The sequence below is a fragment of the Pimephales promelas genome, chromosome 20 (assembly GCF_988280905.1).
Source record: "Pimephales promelas chromosome 20, fPimPro1.hap1.1, whole genome shotgun sequence".
Classification (NCBI taxonomy): domain Eukaryota; kingdom Metazoa; phylum Chordata; class Actinopteri; order Cypriniformes; family Leuciscidae; genus Pimephales; species Pimephales promelas.
The window spans coordinates 9,295,001-9,305,235 of NC_142788.1; the positions used below are offsets into that span (position 1 = coordinate 9,295,001).

The 10,235-nt window shown below is 35.7% G+C and overlaps 2 protein-coding genes across 7 annotated transcripts in view; one reads left to right on the top strand and one right to left on the bottom strand.

The window, feature by feature from the left end:
• The window catches only part of etv7 (ETS variant transcription factor 7), a 13,119-nt gene extending 12,474 nt beyond the window's left edge, over nt 1-645 (bottom strand). For 2 of the 5 annotated variants that reach the window (XM_039681332.2, XM_039681328.2), the window contains exon 1: nt 380-641. In XM_039681332.2, coding sequence (XP_039537266.2) covers nt 380-415 — 36 coding nt within the window. In that variant the 5' untranslated portion in view covers nt 416-641. Of the gene's footprint in view, nt 1-379 lie in introns of all 5 variants that reach the window. The other 3 variants (XM_039681330.2, XM_039681327.2, XM_039681329.2) reach the window with 3 other exon arrangements.
• Nucleotides 646-3,624: 2,979 nt separating this feature from the next.
• ube2t (ubiquitin-conjugating enzyme E2T (putative)) lies at nt 3,625-8,844 on the top strand. Of its 2 annotated transcripts, none has more exons than XM_039681321.2 (7): nt 3,625-3,765; nt 3,970-4,083; nt 4,181-4,250; nt 7,793-7,898; nt 8,071-8,169; nt 8,358-8,441; nt 8,576-8,844. In XM_039681321.2, exons 2-7 carry the CDS (start codon nt 3,975-3,977, stop codon nt 8,696-8,698), a joined length of 591 nt encoding a protein of 196 aa, XP_039537255.2. In that variant the 5' UTR covers nt 3,625-3,765; nt 3,970-3,974; the 3' UTR covers nt 8,699-8,844. The 2 variants fall into 2 exon arrangements, with proteins under 2 accessions (XP_039537255.2, XP_039537257.2); XM_039681323.2 differs by having other exon boundaries at nt 3,625-3,747.
• Nucleotides 8,845-10,235: the final 1,391 nt, after the last annotated feature.

The following is a 10,235-nucleotide window of genomic DNA, read 5'->3' on the forward strand; positions in this document are numbered from 1 at the left end:
AAAGGACAGAAACTAGATATAGTGTCTCATATTTTGCTGAATGAAAACAAACTGAGATCTCAATTCACACAGCAAAAGTGAAAGTAAATTTGAGGCACAGTTTTTATTTTCAGTTTTACACCGTCGCCTTGTTAATAAAGTATTTTTGCATTAAAAAAAATCGACACTAATATTTTACTTTCATGGCATTTTGAGAGGGTTTGCAAAATAACAAAACAGCTAGTTGAATTTAACATTTGCATAAAGTGAGGACAAAAGTGGTGTAATGTGATTGAATTACTTTAGTTCTAGGCAATGATAAAAACATTGATTAGCCTATTCATGATTTTTAACAGTATCCACAATGCACTTATTTGGTGAGTGAGTGAACGTGTCTTACCTTTATTAAAGGTGGCGGAGAGGAGGCGTCACTCATGTTCTTTAACCTTCAAGACTTGACACACTCTTCCAATTTTTCGCGACAATATCAATAACTGATTAAAAGATCAACAACTGTTCAAAATATACACAAAATAAGGCGTTTATAGAGTCGCGTGACGTCGTATAGTCGCACAGCAGAGTTTGTCTTTTTCTTATGCGGATCGCCTGCAATATTAAGTGGAATCCTTCCGGGAAATGAAAACGAAAGAGACGAACGAGAGCGGATCTGCCAGGGGCTGTGTACTATGTGTGTGTGTGTGTGTGTGTGTGTGTGTGTGTGTGTGCTCTTAAATCTCACAAACACTGTAGGGAAAAGATCGGCCCTGTGTTTGTGTATGACTCTCCATAACACATCTGGTGTTTCCTGAAAGTCCAGAACGATTATTAAGCTGAAATGTGTGGGAAATATCCACATGGTCCACACTTTAAAAGAGCGAAATTTTAAATAAACATTGCAAACACAATTTAGATGCTCTGAGAACCAAAACAAGTCGTCTGCTTTATGTTTTATCATTTTTCTGTCAGCAATTTTCGGTTGACGTGCGTCTAGCCTAGCATCATTTAGCGCCACTAGGAACGAAACATTCCTTCAGATTTGAATAAGGTTATGGGTTACGAAGGTTTCAGTAATTTAAATAGTCTAATGGTGAAAATAATGTATCACTACAGTGGGTGCAGAATTACGCACGCTGATTTTCTGATCATATTTTGTTATCAATTTTTTTTTTCATGCACATTTTACCAATTCCAAATCACATCTTAGTTAACTTCGTATTTAATCATTTATATAAGTGATTTCAAGTTGCAGGCTGAAAATCGCCATATATTCAGGTTTAGCCTAATCAGGCACGTTTCTTTTACAAATAAAATAGGCAAAAAAAAAAAAAAAAAGATTGAACTCATACTGAAAAGTCAAAAATGATTAAATTCCCATGAAAAGGACGCAATGCTAGAAATTGGGATTGACTCTTGAAGGACCAGCACCACATCCTGTGGAACCTTTGAAGAATATCTTCCAGAATCTGGCAGTAAGTTTTTGAAGATCATTTTAAGTCTGAGAAGTCCAAAGCTTAGTGACAGATTCTGGAACGTGAATTCTTCAATACCACAGGATGTGGTGCTGGTCTTTCAAGAGTCACTCCGAATTTGTCTGTCTATAAAGGAAAAAGAAGGAAAAAAGAAGAAAAAAAACAGTCTTCATGTAGGCTATTTTGGGTATGGGTATCATTTTTTAGGATTTTTTAACCTAACCTAAGTCTTTGAGATCCAGACACCTTGCACTTCTGGAGACTGCAGGTCAGTTCTGGAAAAGGGTGGCGATGGAGACTTAAGGGTTCCTGATGGTTTCATACTTAATTCTACACCTTCATTTTTAACTATTTTGCGGGTTAACATGTCTCAATGAGCATTTCACTTTGCAATGGTCATGCCTTAACTGCAATTTCTAGTGCTGCAGTATTGCATCCTTATAGGCATTCAGTTACCCATGTAAATACTATGTACTTATTTTAGTAACTACAATTACTGGGTAATAACTAGTACTAACCCTGAACCTTCCCCTAAACCTACCCCTGTTATTAGCCAGTAAGTACACTTTAAGTACACTGTAAGTACTGTACTGTAAAAGGAAGCGTTACCAATAATTTCTAAGTTAAATCTCTTCTTTGGCTTATTTGATCTGTAAAAGCAAACGTGCGCATTTAAGCACACCTGAATATAAGGTGTTTTTCGTTTCCAGCCTCCATGAACAGTTATATATCACTCATAAATGATTAAATACAAAACTTAATAGTATTTATTGAGATTAATGTGGTTAGTCAAATGTGCCTGGAAAAAAAAATGATCAGAAAATCAATGTGCATTCTGCATGCACTGCACAGTCAGGTGATGTGAAATGGGCCAGACATTGCTCAGACACGTTATATAATTATATGTACACTATATACATGTGTTATATATATATATATACACACACGTGTTACGTACTTAATTACTATAAAAAATACATAAAAATTAAGTCAGCTATAGATTGGTGACTGACAATGCATAGGCATTTGCTTTGCATAAAATTAAATGGTTTACAGCACATCATTTTATAGATAAAAAAAAAAGATAAAATAAAATGCACAAATTTTACAGAATAAATACACTAGCTAATTTGATGGCCCTGAGAAGTTGAACTGCTCTCTTCTGAACACTAAAAAAAAGTTGCTGCCTCAAATTTGTAAGTAATCAATTTGTATGTTAAGTCATTTCAACTTAAATTACATTAACATGACTTAACAATTTATTTATTTATTTTTTAATATGTAAGAGGATGCAAAAAAAAAAAAGCCCACAATAAGCAATAAGTAACTTAAATGCTGGGTTGTTACGTCTAACCCAGGAGCTGGGTAACTCAAAAACTACTCAAACAATGAAAAATTACTTCCCTCTGGGAGATGACAGACGGTTGGCATTCACAAAGGCATGCAGTTAATATACAATTTTTTAAATAAAAAAGTATGTATCCACATGTAAGTTTTAATATTTCCATGCTGTGACTGTGCATGGGGAAACATGTGTCGTAGCCATTCACGTTGACCATGTCCATGTCCATGTCGAGCCTACAATCACCCGAAGGACTGAACAAAGCAGCACCTGCTGCACCAATATGAGAAGCAAACTGTGAGATCATTGTCAGATATAGCCTAAACCTGAAACTGTGAATTACAGTTAAACAACTTTCAGACTAGACAGTGTCATAAGCGGGTTGAAAGTTCTCACTGGAGACAAATGTCATCCTGAAGTCAATATGGAAGCGGATAGGCTATCCGGAATAGATAAACTTTTATTAGCATTGCATTTCAAGCAAAGTTCTCAGAAATGCTGCTCTTCCACACTTTCCAGTGACTGTGTTTTATATAAAATAAATCCAAAAGGAGTAAATATTTCCCATGTTTGACCATGGCTAGTGTAGCTATAAATTAGCCTAGGTGAGCTCATTATAGCCTTCAAAACATTTCAATAAAAGGCACAAAACATTTCACCTCTCACATCCATACAGGCATTTTAAGACTGCGTGACTGTACATTTTTAGTGAGGATTGCTTCAGCAGGAGCAAAAAAGACGAAAAAAAAAGTCATTAAACCATCAAACTGCGAAGAGTGAACACGAAGGAAACTACAATACCCACAATGCACCTTGAAGTAAAACCCCGCGTCTGTCGCACAATGACGTATTAACATTTAGCGGGCAGAATCAAAAACAGGGGCTGTTTGTTGTTTTAGTGTTCAGCGTTCACTGATTAAGTTAGTCTTTAAGCAAAACGCGGCAGTAACAACACTAGTAAGTCAAGATATCAAGGTAAATATCTCATATGATGGTCAATAAAATAATTTGCTTTAGCTATAACGTTAAATAGACGTTACACATCTTGGTTAAACTGGGCTTACGCAGTCTTCATAGATTAAGGGATGATTTGGGGGAATGTGTGTGTCATTGATTTTAATGTGTATAAAGTACCAGTGTCCGCTAATAACGTTAACCGTGTCGTGTTGATTCCGACAGGCGTTATGCAGAGAACCAGCCGCCTGAAGCGGGAGATGCAGCTTCTCAGTGCTGAACCTCCTCCGGGAGTCTCGTGCTGGCAGGTCGAGGAACGGCTGGATCAACTTCAAGCCCGTCAGTCTCCCTTCACTTCACATTACAGGCCATATCTAAGCAAAACTTCAATACTGACAGCATCCTCATTCCTGTCTTACTCCTGTGTTTGATATAGAGATTGTTGGAGGCGCAAACACTCCCTACGAAGGAGGGCTGTTCACACTGGAAATCAACATACCTGAGAGGTGAGCCTGTACAGTACACATCCTGATGGTCAACAACACTGATTGAAGGCAATATGTTTTTTTTTTAGTGATTCAATACTAATTTGTTCTGTATTGTTTCATATTTTGAATGGATTTCATGTATGATATTCTATGGAAGCTTGTTTCCGCCATAGAATGAAAATTGAAAAGGTAATTGCGTTTTTTATCTCATAATACTGACTTTTTTTCTCACAATTGCGAGTTTACATCTCGCAATTCTGACTTTATTTCTAAGAATTGCAAGTTATAAAGTCAGAATTTCGTGATATAAAGTCACAATTGCGTGTTATAAAGTCAAAACTGAGAGATATTATTATTTATATATTATTATTAGTCATATTTATATATAATTCTTATTTATTATTGCGAGATATTATATAATTTTGAGATATAAACTATTCTGAGGGGGGAAAAATTGTAAAAGTCAAGCCAATTTTTCCCTTAGAATTGGTTTAATAACTCGTTTATATCTCACAATTCTGAGAAAAGATGTCAGAATTTTGAGATATAAACTCGCAATTATGTGTTATAAAGTCAGAATTGCGAGATGTAAAGTCGCAGTTGTGAGTAAAATGTCAGAATTGTAAGATAAAAAGTCGCAATTCTGTCTTTATATCTCGCAATTGCGACTTTATTTCTCACAATTCTGACTTCATATCTTGTAATTGTGAGAGAAAAATTAACAATTATTTATTTATTTATTTATTTTTATTCCGTGGCGGAAACAAGCTTCCATAGTATTCACCTCTAAAAAAATGCACAATTTATTTCTACATTAAATACAGATATTATAAAAAGTTTAAAATGGAGTTCAAGGAGACTAGTAACATCTGGTGTAAATGCCATATGAAAATCAAATGTAATACCATGGTTTAACTACATATATTATATTCTCTGGCTGTAGACAATAGACATTATTATCCGACTCCAGCTCGAACTGAACAAAACTAGAGTTACTGACAGTTTCTGTTCTAACATATCCGTTTGTGAAATGAGATTGTCCTGACACAGCTCATTTGCATGTAAAGGGATACACACAAAAATGTGTGTTTTTTTCTCAATTTTCTCAAAAAGTGGCAATTTTAAAGGTGCAATGTGGGATTTTTAGCGACATCTAGCGGTTTGGTTGCGAGTTTGCACCAGGTTCAGCTCAGCCCACTGCTCACCCCTCCTTTTCGAAGAAGCTACGGTTGCTAAAACGGGACAAACATCTCGTCGGCTGAGACAGCAGAGAATAGCCAGAGTAAGCCAGCCCAAAAGTGTGTAACATTGTCACTGTTTCTGTACCACAGTCCATTATAAACCACATCATGGATAAAGTTTACAAAGCCATAGTCAGGTGAGGATCAAGGGTTTTAATATATAATTTAATATAATAATAGTAATCAGCTGATTGTCTCACAAACGTAACCAGCAGCACATTTCTCCCCACATAGGAAACCCATAATACAGCGAGGGAGCAGCTATATATTTTTTATATATAGTTTAGCTGGCTAATATGAGCTGTTACTGTGGCTGAGCTGGGACGCGTACGCATGAGTCCAAAGGTCGGAGGTGTTGAGCTGAGCTGTTACAATCATGTCATTTTTGACGCGCACACGTCCGCATCCCATAGATACTATTTACTACTAGGCTTTTTTCTCTGATTTTGAAAACTCTTCGCGATCGACTTTAGTGATCTAAAAAAGTCTCTATCGATGGGTTAGTGATTCCTGTAACATACTGTTTTACAAGCCATGTTTCCATCCACTTGTCAATCGAATTATCTGAAGTTCGGTAAAAAAAACACATGCGAATAAAGCTGGTGAAAGTGTGTTTCCATCAAACGGCTTTAAAGCGAACAAAAACCTGTACGTAATGACGTCACATGCTGTTTTGCGATCAAATTGGTATATCGAATTGATTTGAGACATTTTAAGATGTTTCCATTCATTTTCGCACTGAATCGAACAACATTCTAGCAAACTTTTGCGAACAAAGTTTTGTTAGACAACCAACAAACAAATTCACAAGTTGAAGCCTAATAATGCTTATTATGTGCCAGTTGATAGCGACATACAGTATGTATGGGATAATGTATGCGAGGCGGTTGTTGAAGGGGTTGTATTCGCTATAACAACCGCCGGCCTCGCTATATATTATCCTGCTCATCAACCAAATAAATAAATTATTTGACACAAAATATTGACTTAAAAACGAGTTTATTGATTTAAAAACGAGTATTGCTTCTGCTAAAGAAAATAGTCTGTTCCGTCTCTGAACTGCATCCATGGCAACGGTGTGTTATTACTAGCAGCGCCGCAGTCTGTTAACAAGAAATAACAGACCACATTCTACATTAGAATTCAACCAAGCCACGTAAAAACAAGCAAAACTAACCTAAGAAAACAACGACGCTATAAACATTGCTATGATGATGCCGATGCACGTAAATGCCCGACGACAGCGGAGGTGACTATGCTGTGGGAACGAGCGCTCCATCAGTTCTGGGAGATCGTGGTTTACGGAAACCCTTTGGTTGAAGCATTTTTTTTTTGCTTTGTCCACTTACATCTGTCTTTGTTGACATCCGCCATGTGTGCGCAAACACACTGGCCGGAAATGAACTCGTCTGGCGTGTTGCAACCATAAAAGGGCATAAAACCTAATCGCAATTCATTATTTATTCGGCAAATAACGTTTCCATCAGCTTTTATCGCATTAGCCGTATATCGATCAAGAGAAAATCCGATGAGACCGAAGGTATTTCATTTTAGTCGATTTTCATGAAATTTCATCGAATTTTACTGTTTCCATAAGGCATTTTTCATTCGATAACACTTAATTCGGATAAAAAAGTGTCGATGGAAACATGGCTACAGTCAATGACATGAGTACTAATCATAAGCTGTCTCACGAACGTAACAGCACATCTATCCCCACATAACAAACCCATAACACAGCGAGGGAGAGCTAAGTTACATAAAACAATCCCAACTACATATTTTACACCACTCACCAGGGAAAAGTCACTACTCACGGAGTGTAAGGCTAGCTTCCAGCTTTCCGCTACTTCTCTTTCAAGGTAGTGATGAAACGCGTTCTGTAGCGCTGTTTGTTCGCGTTCGGCTACGGTAAGAATATGACGTCACAACATGGCGACCTTCATAGAAGGGGATTCCCGTGGTTATGGAGCAATAAATGTCTCATTCTAAGGTAATAAAAACATTACGGTTAATTAAGTAAGTTCTTTATACACCACTGAAAACATAGTTATGGATGTCATATTGCATTTCTGTTAATAGATACTCAACTTTTTTACACATTGCACCTTTAACATGCTGTAAAATAATCTGTGAGATATTTTGATCTAAAACTTACACACACAGTATGGGGACATCAGAGACTTATTTCACATCTTGAAAAAAGTGGCATAATAGGTGCCCTTTAAAAACAAAATTAGGGTTAAATGATCTTAGCATCAATGTGCAATTTTATTAAATAGATTTTAGACTCATTTAACACTTTCCTCATGTTTGAAGGTATCCGTTTGAGCCGCCGAAGATGCGTTTCCTGACACCCATCTATCACCCCAACATTGATAACGCAGGACGCATTTGTCTTGATGCTCTGAAATTGCCACCAAAGGTAAAGACTGAAAATATAATTTCACCCAAACCTTTAATATAATTCTAGTGTGAATTGTATATGTTTTACAAAACATCATGTAGTGATATTAACACTGACAGTAGATCTTTTTATGCATATTTGTTGCTATTGTAAACTAGTCAACCTGGTATTCATGTGTTTTCTTTCAAAGGGAGCGTGGAGGCCCTCGCTCAACATTTCAACATTGCTCACTTCCATACAGTTACTGATGGCCGAACCGAATCCCGACGACCCCCTCATGGCTGATATAGTGAGTTCTGCTGCTGTGTTTCCTCAGTTTAAAGATCAAATATGCAACTTATGGAATTGAAATCTGTTTGTTGAGACATAATTGACCGAACCAGGGAATGAAGTCGGGGATTAGCTGTTAGTTCAAACAATGATTTTGCTTTTACTTCATGAGGTGTTCTGACTCTGAGTGTCTTACATACTTTCCAGTCCTCAGAATTCAAATACAACAAACCACTTTATCTAGAGAAGGCAAAGAACTGGACGTCTGAGCATGCAATCCAGAAGAACAAGGTACGATTTGTGATTTTTAGGTCTGTTGTGTTGTTCAACTGTCTGGCAAAGCCTGAGCTCAACATACTGTCGTTACACACATGAGTCACTGGGGGGAGCCATCGTTATTTCATTCTTCCCTCTTGTGTTTGAAGGGGTGTGTGGAGACGAAAGAAAAGACTTCAACTGAGAATAAAAACAAGAAAACTGCACAGAAGAGAGAAGCACTTACTGCACAGGAGAATTTAGAGCATGCCAAGAAAGTGTGCATGCAGTAGGTTTATCATTTTACAAATGAGTGATACACAATGATTAAGTTGTTGTTTATTATACAAATTGTTTAATTTTAGTATGGTTATTTTTTCTTGTTTACTTTTCTTGTTGATTATATGGATGTAATAAATATATTTAAAGTTACACAAAATGTGCATCTTCTCAAATTGTTCATTGGTCGTCAATACATTTATAGCATCGGTTGTCTAAAGAGCCTATGTCAATATAAAATATAAAATATCTTTGTACACATTTATTATACTTTACAAAAAGATCCCAACAAAACTACATTGGAACCCATTTAAATCATGCATGGATCTGTTTATATCTTCAGTTTATGGTACAGACTTAAACGTATGCACTTCTGCTCAGGATTTATTCACTTGTGATCTGAAAACAAGGTGACTATTGCAATAATTATAGCTGAACAATAAGAAATGTGTTTTTAATTTTTAACAATATAAACATATTTAAAAATGTGACCATGTCTTAAGTTGTCAATAGAAACAATGTTGGTTGGCAAAACCTTTCAGCGCTGTTGCATGATTATGTCTGAAAATGCATGACAGGATTTTTATGTCGACATGAAAAATAGTTGAAATGGCTTTTAAAACAAGAAAAATATATGGCTGGACTTGATTGTGGAATTGTCCACTTTTATGTGTTAAACACAATTTACATATATTATATATATTTATATATAAGGGCTAGGCAACGATTAACTGCATATTTGCATGAATATACTATATATTTATACATAATTTATATGAAATATAAATATTTTATGTATTAATTACACATTTTTCTTAAATATATACATGCACGTGCGAGCATTTTTATATACAAAATAATTATACACAGTACACAGAGATATTATGCAAATCCAAACTTTTACTTTGGATGTGATTAATTGCGATTAATCGTTGCTCAGCCCTAATATATATACATATATTTTAGGGCTGAGCAACGATTATAATATATATAATATATACATATACATATATATATTAGCGCTGAGCAACGATTAATCGCAATTAATCACATCCAAAGTAAAAGTTTGGGTTTGCATAATATCTCTGTGTACTGTGTATAATTATTTTGTATATAAAAATGCTCGCACGTGCATGTATACATTTTGGGTAACGGCGTAATAAGAGTTGCTAGAGTCACGAGTCCTGGCACGAGTCATGCACCGCATAGACACGGTAAACATCTCAATTTGTCTAAAGTAGCCTTTTGACCAAAAGGCAAGGCAAGGCAAGTTTATTTATATAGCACATTTCATACACAATGGCAATTCAAAGTGCTTTACATAGAAGAAATAAAATAATCAAAATAAATCCGAATAATTAAAACAGTTTAGAATAAAAAATAAGAAAATGAAAAATAAAAATTATGATAAAAATAAAATACAGTAAATTAAAACTATTTAGAATAAAATGAAGTGCAGTAAAAGTCGGACGAACAGTGGCACAGTGCTCATTCAGTAAATGCACAGCTAAACAGATGTGTTTTGAGTCTTGATTTGGTAAATGGTATCAC

Coding starts and splice junctions, on each gene's coding strand:
- ube2t (XM_039681321.2), top strand. CDS start 3,975: ATGCAGAGAACCAGCCGCCTGAAGCGGGAGATGCAGCTTCTCAGTGCT. Junction 7,899..8,070: donor CTCTGAAATTGCCACCAAAG/GTAAAGACTGAA, acceptor TTTCTTTCAAAG/GGAGCGTGGAGGCCCTCGCT. Junction 8,442..8,575: donor ATGCAATCCAGAAGAACAAG/GTACGATTTGTG, acceptor TTGTGTTTGAAG/GGGTGTGTGGAGACGAAAGA.